The sequence below is a fragment of the Phoxinus phoxinus genome (genome assembly GCF_949152265.1).
Source record: "Phoxinus phoxinus genome assembly, chromosome: 17".
NCBI lineage: Eukaryota > Metazoa > Chordata > Actinopteri > Cypriniformes > Leuciscidae > Phoxinus > Phoxinus phoxinus.
This window is the reverse complement of record NC_136892.1, coordinates 14,239,264-14,255,893: the sequence shown is the minus strand read 5'-3', so window position 1 is coordinate 14,255,893 and position 16,630 is coordinate 14,239,264. Positions and strand designations below refer to the sequence as shown.

The window sequence follows — 16,630 nt, the reverse complement described above, 5'->3', positions numbered from 1 at the left end:
ATGCTAAGCAATAGCTCTCTCCAGGTATATTAAAACTCTTTTAAAAGAGCGGCCCATGATGAACTAGACTGTCAGTCAGGGAATATTGTAAATAGAAGACTAGCTGCGTATGCTTTGGATCCTAGATGAGAGCAGTTGTTCTATAGTTCGTGATGACTGTTATTCAATACTAGCCTTGGGAGAAAGAAGAGCAGCTAAGGTTTAGGTTTCAATCAAGATCGGATTTGGACTGTTTCCAAACATGACAGTGTTAACATTTAAGAAAATGGGATATTAACCTTGTTTTTAAACATGATTTGCTTCATTCAGAACTGTAAGGATATCTGCTGTACAAAAGCAGTGACTCGTGTTTTCATTCACACAGAACATTTGCAGTGTTTTTCATTCATTTCGTTTTAAGCAAAGCCAAGGCACATATGAAGTCTTTGATCAGTCAGACTTATGATGATGAGCTTCCTCATGTGTGTTTTTGTTGGGACAACAGATCTGATTGTGCTTGCCTGTGATTTATCTTAAATCTGTCTCCTCTATCCATATCATATACTGTATATATATTCAAATGTTTTGAGTAACTTTTAGTTATGTCTAGATGACATGATTATCTAAATGTAAAAATAGAGGAAATGAGCATGTACAAATACTTGAAAAATACAAAGCTACTAGGGATGCACAACATTAAAACACTGGCCAATACCAATAAGCTGACAATTTTCATGCTATGTATGATAACCAATAAATGTTTGATATTCAAATTCTATAGTACTTTTAAAGTGCCCCTATTATGCTATTTTACAATGTCTTCTAGTTTTGTTTTGGAGGTCTCCTACAATAAGTTTACATGCATCAAGGGTCAAAAACACTTTCAATTTCTCATAATATGCATTGCACATCACCACATTTTTTAATGATTCTCAAAAGACTTAACGGATGAATCACTCCCTCCTTCCCGAGAGCCTACACTGCTCTGATTGGCTAGATGGCCCAGTTGTGATTGGTCTACCGCTTACAGGACGTGTCGGAAGCTAAATGTCCATTACCATAACTGAACTTCAGCTCCGGAGGCTTGAAGCTCAATGATTGTACACACTACAAGAAATTAAACGATGGTGTCGATTTTACCATATCAATCCGAGCTCGAGTCCGATGATGAAACATTGGAAGATCTAGTAATTTAAACCGAACCTCCATCGCAAGGACGACTTAAAATCGTCAGAACGTTTCTCAGTGATACGCTCCTCATTTTGAGGTACATAATGAGATATTACAGCTGTAATTGCTCACCATCAGCATTAACAAGTGTATGTCCATCAACAAACTGATGGAAATATTTCTAATTTATTGCGGCGCAATTGCGGGAACTGTATCAATAACAGCGCATGTTAGCCGAACACTAACATGAATGACTGATGTAACATTAAAGTTTGCAAAACAAATCTTGCTCAATCCTTCATCATCTTAAAGTACTAAAAAAGACAAACAATCTGCATTACTAGACACAGTTTTAGGTAATAGTGGCACAAGTATTTCAGTAAGACAGTAATAACGTGAGTTAGCCCTAGACCTACACAATTTAAAAAATATAAAAAATGTATTTTGAACACCCGGTAGAAAATACATAAATTAATCATACTCACACAGGTTGCGATTCTGAGGAGCAAGCAGGTCCAAATATATTGGGTATTGACCCATCTCTCAAGAGGAAGTGTTTTGTGAATCCTGCTTTGAAGGACGGGTCAAGTTTTTCGCGACGCGAGCTGCCAACGTAGAACATAGGTGGACATTATGCAAATGTGTTAGCTAGTGACGTGTAGCCGTAACTGATTGGGATTCGGATTCCTGATGACTTGTTTAGGCGGTTTAGTCAATTCTTTCTTTTGGGAGACAATAACTTTATTTATCACTTTACATTTACATTTACAGACAGATATGTTACACACTGCATGAAAGGGAATATTTGAAAAACCATAAAGGGGCACTATAAAAAATATATATATATACTAAAAACTAATCAAAGTAATCATGTGAATTTATGCATAATTATCATCACTGTCATTGTGATGGTAGTGCAAATATGCATATATTCATTTTGAGCTTTATCAAATATTGCATTCAAGTGTTATTTAATTAGAAGTGAGTACTTTGAGTGAGTGTTAGATGATAGCAAAGACAATCAAAATGTAAAAATAGAGGAAATAAGTATGTACAAATAAATATCCAATATTAGTCAATATCCAATAACGACCAATAAAAAAATCATTAACATCATCTGATAACTGATATGGTACTGGAATATAATTCCAAAAGGCTACAAAAGGTTACAACATGGCCTCTCTAAAGGGAACGTCATACTGGTTTGGAACCAGACATGGCAGAAGAACAAAAACAACTCAATGATTACACAATTTTGATTTTGAGGTGAGCTATGCCTTTATTCAAAATTACATAAACTCTATCAACCTTCATCTTTTGTGAAAGTGAATTTTAGTCTTTGTTACCCATGTGGTATTGGCCAATGATTCATGTCAGATTACTCAAGGATTATTGAATCGTGATTTAAAGCAGAACCCTGAGTGTGCGTGATCAGACACACAGTGAAGTGGAATAGCAATTCCACAGAGAGAGGCACAGCCTTACATGTTCCTTCTGATCATTTATTTCCTGAGCCGGGCAAAGACAACAACGTTCCCCGAGCCAAACCTACTGCTTTTCCACAGCCTGTCCAATGGCTGGCCTGTATTTCATACAGACATCTCTTCGCCTCTCTAAACAACTGACAGGGAATATGAGCAGCTCTCAGAGAGAAGGAAGAGCTCTGGACTTTTTGGTTTTGGTGCCATTGATTAGGCTAAAGGATGACAGATGAAGAATTCCCCAATTATGGCAAAGAGTTTAACAGGAATGTTGATGTGATGAAGCAATGACGGTGGGTTCTAAGTACTGGAAAGTATTTACACACATGTGCACACACACGCTGTATATGAATCAGTTCAGACCTCACACACACAGTTTTTCCTGTCAGGGGTCTTGAAAAAACAAAATTCAGCACTTCCAGTTTCAGCGTTGTTTCCTAAGAGCATTAGGAAGTCCAGCCAAATAGCTAATAACATATTAAAACCTAGAAATGTACCTTTTTTTCAAAACTTTTCAGTGTCAGCTTTCACTGGAAATCTTTTCTATCAATGGGCCTATCGGTAACTGAAACCGTGATCTCATGTTACAGGCTCTTCGCCACATCATCAGCTGAAAGGAATTCATTGACTTTTTCCTTTCTCTTTCCTAAACACAAGGAAAAACTGACACTCGCATCTCACACTTGCACTTCCACGGTTAAAACAAGGTTAATCCTTGGCATTTCCTTTGAGAAGAGGTCAAATCAAAGCCAAGCAAAAACCAAAAATCAAATACTGCTAAAGCTTATGTCATATTTCAAGGTATTAAGAAGGAAATTGGTCTCCACTGCTTTCATCTAAGTCCCGTTGGCTTTGTAGTCTAAGTTGTTTCTTTTTTGGCTTTTAGTTAAAAAACGCTCCATGACTTGGGGAAAAAACTTATTTTTGTCCAGTAGAAACATTTGAAAATGTTTCTATTGCAATGCACCGCAATGCAATAAAAACATGAAAATGAACAGAAAAATACAACATTTTATGCTCACGCAAAAAATTTCACTTCATTTATCATTCATTCACCCTATTTTCCAAATGTGTATTCTGCCCTGTTTTTACTGTTTGGATTGTCTGCCCTGTGTTTTGTTTTATGGATTATAATTCTAATCTGGATTGCCTGAATAAAAGCTGCACGTGGATCCTTATCCTGTGTTTCAGAGCAGTACATGACAATACTATATATAATATACTATATTATGTACTTTTATTATTTGGCAATGGGGTAAGAAAAATAAACTTAATTTAGATATTCACTGATATTCAAACGTTTGGAGTCAGTAAGATTTTCTTTTCAAATAAATTAATAATATAACAGTTTTATTCAGCATGAATGCATTACATTGATCCAAAGTGATGGTAAAGACATTTACAGTGTTACAAAAGATTTTCAGTTACAAAGCTGTTCTTTTGAACTTTCTATTCATCAAAGAAACCTGAAGAAAATGCATCACAGTTTCTACAAAAATAGAGAAATATTAGACACTTATGTTTAATCACCGACCCCAAAACTTTTGAACACTCTCAGAAAAAAAGTCTCATAATCTCAAACAATTTGCTTCTTAAGTAAATTTAACTGGAAAACAAAGCAAAAATACTGATTGAGAAAATGCATTTTTGCAGTGTAGTGCAAAGAAAGTTTACTCGTCTGCAATCTCTGCCAAGAAATATCACTTTAAAACAGTGCTGTAGCACACATTCAGCACAACTGGGCCAGAGGGAGAAAGAGAAACAAAGCAATAAGGGAAACACCTCTTTCTCTCCATGAACCAACAAACCCAAACCTTCATGTCCTCCAATAATTTGAGGAATTCAGATATGAGCTTCTCACTGTGAGTTCAAGTAAGTGCAGCCTTAGGGAGGGACTCCTTATCTGGCTTATGACTCTCTTCCCAGTCCTCCCTGAACACATGCGAGTCCGTCCAGTCTCTGTTATTCCCTCCACAGGAAGGAGAAACGTGTGTTTAAGGTATCAGGAGACTTCTCTGATTCAGGCCAGACCACTCTCCCGCTCTCTCTTTCACAGCTGCCACATCACAAGACTCTTCAGTCGAGGTTCACAATAAAAGCGCAGAGGTTATTCCAGAAATGAGAGCTGTCATACATCTGGAAGGTAACTCCCAGTCAATCCCATGCCCAAAGCTCTTGAGTGATTTCATTTGTACCTCTAAACCGTTCTGTTACCTCAGCACACTGAGCAGTGCGCTCTGGAATTCGCAAACTGTTTATTTATTTCATTCCCCGCCACTTTATGTTTTGGAGAGTGTCGCTGCTGGAATGTTAATGACATCCTCAAAGCACTCCGAAAGATTTCCAGGCGACAGGTGCCAGGAGATTTCTGGAGCAACCCCACCTGACTAGTGCTCCTCTTTCATCCTCCGCCACAGTGCAATGACACACACACAAACGCTGCAAAGTGCCACCAAGTCCTGCTTAAGTCTAACAGATGTAACCCCCCCCCCCCCCCCCCCCCCTTAAAAAAAAAACCGGCCCAGTTTCTCATTCGGAGCTTTTTTCAATTCATTTGAGACAGCTCAGAGGTCACTTGAGACTCTCAGCTCTAAGCTTGTGCACCGCTCTCATGGCGCTGCCTAAACCCAGACTGAACAAACCTGACATCAAAAGAGAGTGTTCAGAAGATTAAAGGCTTTCGGTTGGATCTTGAATCAGAGTAATGTACACTCAGTTTCATCAAAGGTGGAGAGAAAGGATTGTGTCGGCACAGAGGAGGACTGCTGGAGTCCACTTCAAGAAATGCACACAAGTAACACTACATACAATGAGTAGGGGCATGCACATATAGGCCTACATATTTTCAAGTCAGTGTTAATAAGGCCACATGCAATAGAAATCAATAATAAACTATGCAGTCCATGAATGACGTAAAAAAAAATTATGATGTAAAAAACAATAGTAATATAAAAACATTGACTTTCAGTGTGAAAACAGATATTCATTATGAAATTTGAGGTTTCATGAAAACAAAATCGAATAATTACCAATTGAGGGTGCTTATTGGGAATGTGAGTTCAGTTCACTAATGAGCTTTTTTATGGGTGTTCATTTTAATGGGAAAAGCATCTTCTCTGATTAGAGGATTCAAGGCACTATTCTTTATCAGAAATTAAGCAATTATACACAGTTTGCAATATATCATTACTTAATCTCAGAGCTTATGGTAGGTTCGTTTTAAAAGATTTCCATGTTATTTTTTTAAGGAGCAATTTCTCTATGGAGAAAGTCGACGGGATTTTTACTTCCTCAACCCGACTGTTGCGCTGTATTAGGCTGGTTTCTAGGAAGCGTTTCTATTATACAAGTTTTTGTGTTCAACGTCAGCTAGACAGAGCACAGATGGAATGGAAAGACAACGCAATGGCCAAAGACTTCAGTGTGATTGTGAACTGTATCGCTGTAGCAGCAATGTTTTAACAGAAATTAATTTAAAGATACCACTTCACAAAGATAGTTTCCCAAGCAAACTTCCCACAAACCACTCAAACACACTGTAAAAATGTTTGTTACATTCTACGTTATTTGATTATGTTATTTAAATGTTTATTGCATTCTTTTAGTGTCATGTTTGTTACCCTAATAATGGTATTTTGTCTTTGTGCCTATGAGCCCCATCTATACTCTTTATGTTTTATGGACAGGTTACTTATGATGAACTCGGATTCATCATGTAAAGCCTTTTATTTTACCACCTGTATTATTATGGAGGTTTTCAGTACTGTAAGGTAAAAAACAGATTTTGGTAGTTCAAGTAGCTTCTTGGCATTATATAATTGAATGAAATATGGCTGTACATTATAAACAGGCACCAATATGTCATTCAATAATACCTGAAACATTGCCACAGTATTTTCTACAGTGAATTCATGTAACCACCGTTCTGTCGGGACCACTATCGTCAAATACGATTGACAATTAGCATACAGTTTAAATTGGCGGTATGGTTCCGTTCTGGGCGAGAACTCCCTGCGCATCCATGCAGCCTAGCATGGACTAGAGCAGGGAGAGCAGCAATAACCCCCCTTTGGATAAACAGAACAGAACCAACATGAATGTTTGCAGATATCATTAATTCAAGATTTTAAAGTACAACATAATTCGAGATTTTATTCTGATTCAAGGGGAATCAAAATGCCAAATCCTGACTGGGCGAGAGGAGGAGCTGGGGATGGAGGAGGGTAATTCGCTCCTGAGAAACGCGATAGCCTCTGATAATACTGAAGGAGCTTATATATGTATACAGTGATAGGCGTCGTATTCCTATAGGTAGACGTGGATCAGCTGACAGTCAGCTGATGCAAGCTTGACTAACTTGACCTGCCAGAACTGACGCTATGCTTGATCTGTCAGTTTTTTACAGTGCAGGACAAAATCCAATTAAAACTTCATGGCTAAAGATAATAAAACTAATACAAATATTATAAGAAATCTAGATTACCTAGTTGACTTCATTAGTCAGTTGTTGGATGACTAGTCAACTATCGAGGGCTATTGCTAACAAAGAGTAACACAAACATTCACCCCTGAGTCAAGAAGCCAAACAAGCAGCAATAGGACTAATGAGAAAATGGATGCTTGTTTACATAAATGGGGCTTTTCATTTCCATTCAGTTTTCCAGATGTTCCCTGATGTGCTGGAATAATGATGTCAAAAATACAAAAGAATGAAACAAAACGTCTCATATCTCAGCAGTGGAATAAATTTGTAAGATGACACATCATGAGGCTTCCCCTCACTGTGACAGCGCACTCTAAAAAGTGCAGAGTGTAATTTCAGAGCCAAATGCATCACCGAACGAAATTACAAAAATAATTGTTGTTACCAACAGGTTTCCCAGAACACTCTCTGAACTTCATTGGTCAACCACACAGATAGTCCCGCCCCCAAACTCACACTATTGGTTGAGTAGATGTTGCTATGTCCGCCTGGGAGATCAAACTAACAAGACTCAAACAAACTATGTTTTGTTTACACTTTTCAGGGAAAATCAATCCTCGAATGCCTTACGTATAACACTCTAATACAGGATAAGAGAATGAATATTAAAATGATATGCTTCACCTTTAAAGACACACCTTACTTATCCACAAGCTCAAATAATCCCCTTGTATATTGTGCTAAGCCTCATTGAGTAGGAGTATCCTGCTAATTCCAGGCTTCCTGTTACAAACTAGCTTTAGCTGCAGCAACAGCTTGTGCCCCTGCTGGAGAACTAAGGCACAAGCTCACGGTGCACCTCCCACTCACTTCACACTTAGCAGGGGTTCAAACCTCACAGCGCGCAACTGCCCCAGTGATCTCCACGACAGGCTCTGCACCAATGAGCTCTGAGCTCCATCCTCTGCTCTAGAAAGAACATGAGCGTGTCAGTGAGGACACAATGACACTTATTCGATGCTCTCCTTGTTTAGATTAGTTACAAACAGGAAGTGAGTTTAAAGGGATAGTTCACCCAAAAATAAAAAAATAAAAATTCTGTCATCATTTACTCTCATTTTATCTCATGTGTTCCAAACCCATAAGACGTTGGTTAATCTTCGAAACACAAATATATTGTGTAATGAAACCAGATATATTTTTGTCGTTCCATTGAAATTTAAGGTATAAACAAAACTTAGAAGATCCAAAAAGGTCATAAAAGTGTAGTGAAATAAAGCCTTATGAATCAAGCGGTCTTGGGAATAAATACAATAACTTCATATGATAAACAGATGTAACTTAAAGGGGTCATATAATGGTACATGCACTTTTACAAGTTTATTGTACTGAAATGTGTGTTGGCAGTGCCTGTACACAACCAGCATATAATGATAAAAATCCATCCAGTGTTTTTTTTAATCTCCTTATGTTTTCACCGGTCTCAAATCGAGCCGTCACACGGTCAGACCCCCCTCCCACGATTGTTAATTGACAGCAGCGTTTCAACACAGACCCGCCCTGAGAGAGCTGTCATCATAGTCCATAGTTCATGTTTGCGCGAATCATTTCTCACCAGACTGCTTTATAAACGAGGGTCAGTATAAAGCTGATTTTGCTAAGAAGCTGCTCCTGAAAAAATTATCGGTACCAACTATTCGTGTTCCTGCTGCACCTCCAGAAGAAGTGAGTGTAAAGTTTTATTCATCACTGACAAGCCTACATTTACTGAAAAAAAGTTTTTCATGACCATTAGCTGTAACATCAATCTGTCAATGAACTAACGTATACATCAGTAAACATATAGCGCTTGTATCTCACTACTCTACCCTGCCAGTGCATACAAAGATAGATCAAAGTGACATTACGTTAACCAACCATCTTGTTCTGGGTCCGACTCCGGTTCAAATTGATACGGTTGTACAGACGTGTCCTCAGAGACTCCCGCTGGCATTCTTTCTCCAAAATATACCCTCAACTGTTGTCAAGGCAACACTCCACGTGTGTTGTGTCAAAACAGAACAGAGGGGCGGGGTGAGCGAAGCTCATTATCATTTAAAGACACATGCACTTAAATGGCGTTGCTGAAAACCTCATTAGTTCTCGCACATCAACACACACACGTTTGAAATTCCGTGTTTTTCTATACATGATGCATTCTATATAGGCTGTATGTGTTGATCATTGTTTATGAATTGAATTTGTTCATCATATAAAGTGATTGCGTCTCTTCACAAGACTTGGATTAAACCGTGGTTAGCCTTTACTAACATTATCTACTAGGACCTTATTGTAAAGTGTTACTGTGATTCCAACGATATTGTGACATTATTGTTATAGATGTGGTCTGGACCTCTCTATTCTCATAGAATTGGAATGATTATAAAAACTTTATCGTAACAGATATCGTTATAGTTCTTGGTGTGAGTAGTGGTTAAACACGTCAGTACTCAGCTATTCAGATACCCTGGTTCTAATTGTAACACATAAAAAACAAAGCCAAATGGTCATGGATCTGGTTGAAAAGGAGTTGAAATGTGTTAGAAACCTAAAAAAAAGGGCATCAAGACACATCCTGATCAGATGTTTGTGTAACATCTGACTGGAAGACATTTTTGAATAAAGCATAGATGTATCATGTATTTTAGGCGTATATCCCACAATGCATTTGGATACAGCATATTCCTTGCTGTCATGAAGCACAAATAAAAACGGATTAAATGAGTCACTGACACCAATGCCAATACCAATGTTTGGTACCAATTATAGAATGTTACAACAGGTTTGTGGAATTACACATTGAGCAAATAAAAATACAATCACAACAGCCTTATTATAAGGATATTTTGTTCTAGGAAGAATGTTAATGAAGAGCCTATAGGTATGTTGTCTTGTCATGTCAACTGCATTTGACCCTCCACCCTCAGCAGACAGAGGTCAAAGGTAGCATAGACAGTTTTGGGAGCGGCTAGCAATAGCAAGTTAGCTTTGAAAGCATGAGATCCCACCGTCCCTTCAGAGCATCTCTAAAACCATGGCTCATCCAAAACACATAAACGCCAAACAAAAGCGTCACGAGAGATGGCGTTAAACTACCTCATATCTCAAAACACATAACATTACAATAATAATGAACATAAACAACTTTAAGAGAACTGACCTGTACCACCTGACTGCTGCAGATTCATTTCGGCGTTGATAGAGTTGCCATTGAAATACATCAATTTGAGTCACGAACTGCTCAGAGTATAATGGTACAGGTTTCCATCTCATCCAAATTACAGTAGTTATGGCGCAAGCACATCATAAGCTTATTTTTTTAGATCAGGAGGAACTGTAAAAGTTGCTGCTGTTTTGGCTGCCGTGCTCGTTGACTGACATCTGTCTAACTCTGCATAGCATGAAACGAGCTGGTGACGTGTGATGTCTGCGCGAGCAAGGTGCGCAGAGGTAAGTAGGGCCCTATAATTTCCGCGATCACGGAATTGCGGACGGAATCGCGGAATTGGCTAAACACGGAATCTAGTGTTAACGCGGAATTTCACATAATTTTTTATATTTGGAATGAAATTCTGTTTTTGTGTGGGAGTAGAACGTAGCCTATGTCTGGGGAAAATGCAGACCGGGGGAAGCAAATCTGGGCGACACAAATCCCCCTCCCGTCATTTCTGATCGGGGGATCGCTTCAGTCGATTTAACCTAATTTCTATGACTGAATGAGCCATAGACGCGAAGCGGCCTGATTGGTTCGCGCGTCTGAGCCGCCTCGCCATGGGTTCGCGCAGGTGCCGCAGCACAGCCAATGACCGCGCTAGATGCTCAGCTGCGTTTTAACCAGTTAATATAACCATTCATATTTTTAAGCTCGTAACCATTACTATTTTGTTGTTACTTGAAGTACTTAGATTGCAGTGTTATGTTGCATCATGCAGTATTTGTCCAGAAAAGTACTGAGTAAATGTGATGTTTTTTACCTCAATAAATATAAGGTCATTCCTATTTTATTTGTGTATGTTTTAATAATTAACATTAAAATAACATAATTAACAACTAAAATAACAGTAAAGGGTAAAAAAAACTGAAATCCCAAAAATGTAAACGGAAAAAACGGAATTTGAAAAAATTTTAATGGAAAAAACGGAATTTGGGAAAAAATTAAACGGATTTTATAGGGCCCTAGGTAAGGAAATACATATACATTATTTAGTAAGCTGATTTCCACTTTGATGAAAAAAATATAAAACAAACATGATTAATGAAACCATTTTAAAGAAAAAGGGATGTTTTGTTATAGCTTTTGGAGTAAGAGCGCCGCCATCTTGCAATACCACAGCGCGTGACGTCACAGGGTTGGTTGTCTTAGCTAAATAGATATAGTACGTTTTTTCTGAGTGAAAAAAAAAAACGCACTGTGTACACCCAGCTTTAAGCATTTCTTTACTTTTTGAACACACTATTGTTCTCAAATGGAGGAAGTCAAACTTGAAAGGACTGTTGAGATGTGATATTAATGTTATCATTCTTAATAGAGATGCTGAGAATGACTTTTTCCACAAATATTGTAATATTATTCCATTGTCATGAGGACAAAAATATATATTTTTAATAGAATATTATGCAAAACGGTTTCATGGCTGGTAAGAAAATATTACAAAAATTAATAACATTTTCAGAAACAACCCCCTCTGCTAAATGTTTGTACCAGCGCACAAAAGTAAGGTCACCCTTTACTCTTCTACCACAATTGAAGAAAGTAAAAGAAATAAAAGAAAGTAGAATTTGGAAATATATAATACGAATATACCAGTACATATCATTGATTATCTGTTGGTTAAGAAATGTCCGTGTTCCTTAATCTCCATAAAATCCATGCTGGCCCCTGGAATTACATAATTCTGTTCTTCCACAAACTCCTATTATGTAAGAATTAGGCGTGTGTGTTTGTACGTGCGCATGTGGGGGGTTCAGACATTAAATATGCATGGAACTATGCAGTCTGTATCAAAAGCAGTTAGGTTGTGAGGTCACATGCTTTGAATGTGTCATTGAGTGTGATATTGTACAACAAAGATTTTGCTGTTCAATCTGTGGACTAGAATTCACTAAAATAGATTGGAGCCAACTCATAGCGTCATTTAATTGCACGTATTTGCTGTCTGCATGGATTTAACACTTGATTTGATCAAATCATTTATACAAAAAAGTCAAATTTACTGCGAAACACAATTTGCACGATGCCCCATCTTGCAACTCGGTTGTGGAGGATACAACACATGTCCGCAATCTGACATATTTTACTGGGACTGTGCATCCTTTACCACTGCAATCCAGATACAAGAACTGACTCTTTTAACTGAGAAAAATGAGCTTGACACCAGACAGCAACATAGTGTCGGCCCAGATCCGGCCGGATCCACATGTACCAGATGTGGGCCGGATCTGGGCCGACACTATTGCTACACCTGTTTATATAGGTCTTCTCCATTATTTGACCATCATTTGATGAATTACTGATGCCATGATCGATTGAAAATGAATATAAACAAAGCTTATTTAAATAAAATTCTGTTTAGCGCCTACATTTCTCTAACAATAACAGCACCCAGCAAATAGTGCTTAGTTTAGTGTATAGAAAGTTTTTGTGCTGAAATACTGCATGCACTGTGAAACTTTTTAGTCAATTCGCCCCTGAATGTGCAAAAAAAAAGTGTCTAAGAATAACACAATTACCGGTTTAAAAGCGGATCTGCTGAATTAGACTGCATTTAGCTAAAGGGTAGGGAAGTTCTCCCCAAATGCAACATTAAATTCCTTTTACTCTTTTATGAGGAATCTAAAAAGGTGACTGTTTCCCCTTCAGATTCCGTCTCCGGAGTAACAACCCAGTGGGTCAAATGGAATAATCCAGAAATCCACTCTACATCGACTAAAAGCCAGGCCCTGCTCTCCTGTGGTGCTGTACGTGTCTGCGAGTTCACTGCAGGGCTACTGTTCCCCCGCCTCTCCGCCTGAATTGACGGAAGAGCAGGGGCTTGTACTTGTGAGGTCACCCCAGAGTGTTTTCCGATGCTGCCCAAACATGCACTAAACTCCACGTGCTCCAGGCGCAGAAATGTAACACCCTCCGCGTGAGGAACGCCACAAAGTTACAAGTACAGACAGTGGAGGGCTAGTGTATCAATCACTGAAAGCAACAGAAAGCTGCTCCCTCTTTTCTGAAAACCAGTTTCCATTCAATCTAACATCTTTGTGGTAATTTCAGGTTTTCCACAAAATCCTTAAAGTGTTGATTCATCCAAAAATGAGGGAGAGCAACTGATAACTCTCATGTTGTTCCAAACCAGTAACCTTCTTCTGTGGAACACAATATAAACTCTTTGTACTAAACGGAGTCCAAAACAACACTGTTCATTTTTCAACACTGTCTTTGTGTTCTCATCTCTTTTTGACTACTAAATAAAAAATTGCACTCAAAAGATTTAATGGCCCAACACTTCCCTTAGCCTTGGGGTAGTAGCCCATTGTGAAGTCTAAATTAGACAAATGTGGTGGTTGTCAGCACACTTCCAAATCATAAAATGGCCAATGGGACAAACTAATCACATATGTGGATGTAAATCCATTTAGGACAGTCATTTTGTGTTTTTAAATGCGAGGCACGCATGTTAGCCTTTAAGAATCGAAGCTGAACTGCGCTTGAATAAAGAATCACTTCTTCTTTACCACATTCAAACCACCAAAGCGTATGGTAATTCCTTCCAATTTCATCCAAGATATAAACACATGAATAATATCTATGTCGATCTCTAATTCATGGACAACAGCCAAGGCCGAATAGCTTTTCAAGGGCGATTTGTGAGGAGAACTGTATGACGGTGGAAAATGGTAGCAAATACTTGAGGTCGTCCCTCTGTAAAGAGATGTATATGAAAACAATGTATAGAACACTCTTGTGATGTCAATAAGCTGCGACTGGCAGCCTTTTTTCAGTAGAATTAACCATGCCAGTCAGCGCTCAGGCACGCACCTCGGCAGAAAGGACCTCTGGCGGACATCCAATAGCAAGTCGCTAAATAGCCTCCTCAACAGATAACAGCGGTTAAGACAGTATACAACTGATCTGAATCATTACCTTTGCAGCCCTCACTGAAAAGCAATGTCCTCTATTTGTACATGAGCAAATGCCATCCAATTTATTGTTAAATATTTGTTTTTTCTTGTTTAAAACACGTGGCAAGTCTTAGAAATTGATTTTGATAAACTATGTAATTTTCAATAAAACATAATTACTCTAAAAATCCTTAATTGTTATTTTAAGATGATCTCAATGAAATATATTAATAAAATAATTCACAATATGTCCCTTATGCTCACCAAGGCTGGAGTTATTTGATTAAAAATAATAGCCATTACTCCGGTCTTCATTGTCACATGATCCTTCCAAAATCATTTTAATATGCTGATTTGGTGCTCAATAATATTTGAGCACCACATGAAAACTGTGATAAATGATTAATGACTGTGATTGGAATTCACCAAGGATGCATTAAATTGATCAAAAAAGATAGGAAAGGGGGGGGGGGGGTGTATTTACGGTTTCCACAAAAATATAGAGCAGCACAACAGTTTTTAACATTGAAAAATAATAATAGATGTTTTTTTGAGCAGTAAATCAGCATATTAGATTAATTTCTGAAAGATAATATGACACTGGAGTAATGGTGCTGATAAATTCAGCTTAGCATCATAATAAATGACATTACAAGGTATTTTAAATATATACATATATATATATATATATATATATAACAATGTTACTGTTTTTACTGTATTTTAATCAATAAATGCAGCGTTGTGAAACTTCTTTAAAAAAAAAAGAAAATTAATTGTATTTTGTATATTTTAAAAAGTGGGCATCATGTTATTATTACCCTACCAGATGAACATCATGCAGTAAATGCTTTATACGATAGAGCAAAGAACTTACCAGGCCATCGCAGTTGCTGATAGCCACTGATGTATCCTGCACATTGGTCACATAACCCACATATAAACAGTCACTGGGCAACAAGGGCTCAGAGTGCGTTTGGTTATCGTCCTCAAGCCACTCCACCTTTGCTCCCGGGGCAACGAGCCTGGAATTTAGCCTGAGGCGAAGGTGAAACTCCTGTCCGAAAACAGTGACGTTATAAAAGAGTGTCTCCTTGTGCCTCAGGTGGTCCTGCTCCTCATCGGTCTCTCCATGCTGGTCGGCCTGCCTCCTCTTGCGCCGGTGGGACCCCTGCCCACTCAACCGGCTGGCAGAGATGGCGTGGGAGAGGAAGCGTCCGTCTGCATCCACGCTCACCGGCCTCACTAGCCCGTACTCCCTCAGGACATGCTGCAGGGAATCTGTCAGGGGCACGCACACAGGTACAAACATTCAAATGTGCACGCAAACACAAAGTCAATAGATTTCACAGCAGAAGCTTAACAACTGTCAAACTCAAACAATCTCGAAATCAACAGCAATACTTACACAGCTATCCAAACACATGGCAAAAGCCCATTTATAATAACATCTTAAAGTTTCAGGTGTAAATATTTTTAACCCTCTTCGTGTGTCTGTCTTTTTTTTTATTTCATTGAAATAAATGTACTATATTTTAGTTTGATAATGATTTTTATTTATTATTTTGTATTTTTAGGGGATTGCATGGTACTGAGTTATATTTACGCTGTATTTATAATCCATTTATTCACTTTTTGAGCATAGACCTGAACATTTTATTTCCAACTTAACAACTTAAACTGTCGTAAATCTTGAATGCTTAGAGCACAGACTTAAGTTTGATCTATTTTCAAAGATGTATTGAAAAGTAAACTTTAAAAAAGTTACAGAATTTTACATTTATTGTTATAAAAAATGTGCAAAAATACTATTTTACATTTTTATATGAAATATATATTTTCAAAAACATGTTTTACTCTAAAACTGTGAGAAAATCAATGCCATAAATCTAAACAAGTTGTGTTCAAAATTTGAGCCTGATATCTCAAAAAATTTAGCCTGGGTTTCCCCATACTGCCTTTGCGCAGCGCGATTTTATTCACGCTGAAAGGCAGTCTGGATACCATGGACCAGATTTTCGCCTCATCTAGGGAACCAATCACAAAGCGGGGAGGGAGCAGCAAGACGATGACGACATCTATGCGACACAACTAAGCAGTTTGTTTATATCCATATATACCTTCGACCCTCATGTTTATCTTGCACAAACGGCAATAATCGCTGAACGTCATTGTTTACACAAAAATATCTTACCCATCGTCTTCTTCCTTGTCTAATTTCTTTCGCTCTACATACTTCATCTGGTATAATGGAAACGATTGGCTATGAGCTACGTACAGGCGCATTTGATAGACATTCTTAGCACCCAATAAACGGCGCCGGGCATTCGTAAACCACGCCTCAAATACGAGAAAATGAACATGTGGTTCCCAGACCCAAGTCTCAACGAGAACTGGGTCTGGCGTTAGCCAGGCTACAAAAAATTTG

General features: G+C 38.1%; 1 protein-coding gene across 1 annotated transcript in view; it reads right to left on the bottom strand.

Moving 5' to 3' along the window:
* adamts2a (ADAM metallopeptidase with thrombospondin type 1 motif, 2a) overlaps positions 1-16,630 on the bottom strand; it is a 73,041-nt gene that overhangs the window by 54,382 nt on the left and 2,029 nt on the right. The window contains exon 2 of the mRNA XM_079586811.1: positions 15,080-15,483. Coding sequence (XP_079442937.1) covers positions 15,080-15,483 — 404 coding nt within the window. The remainder of the gene's footprint in view (positions 1-15,079; positions 15,484-16,630) is intronic.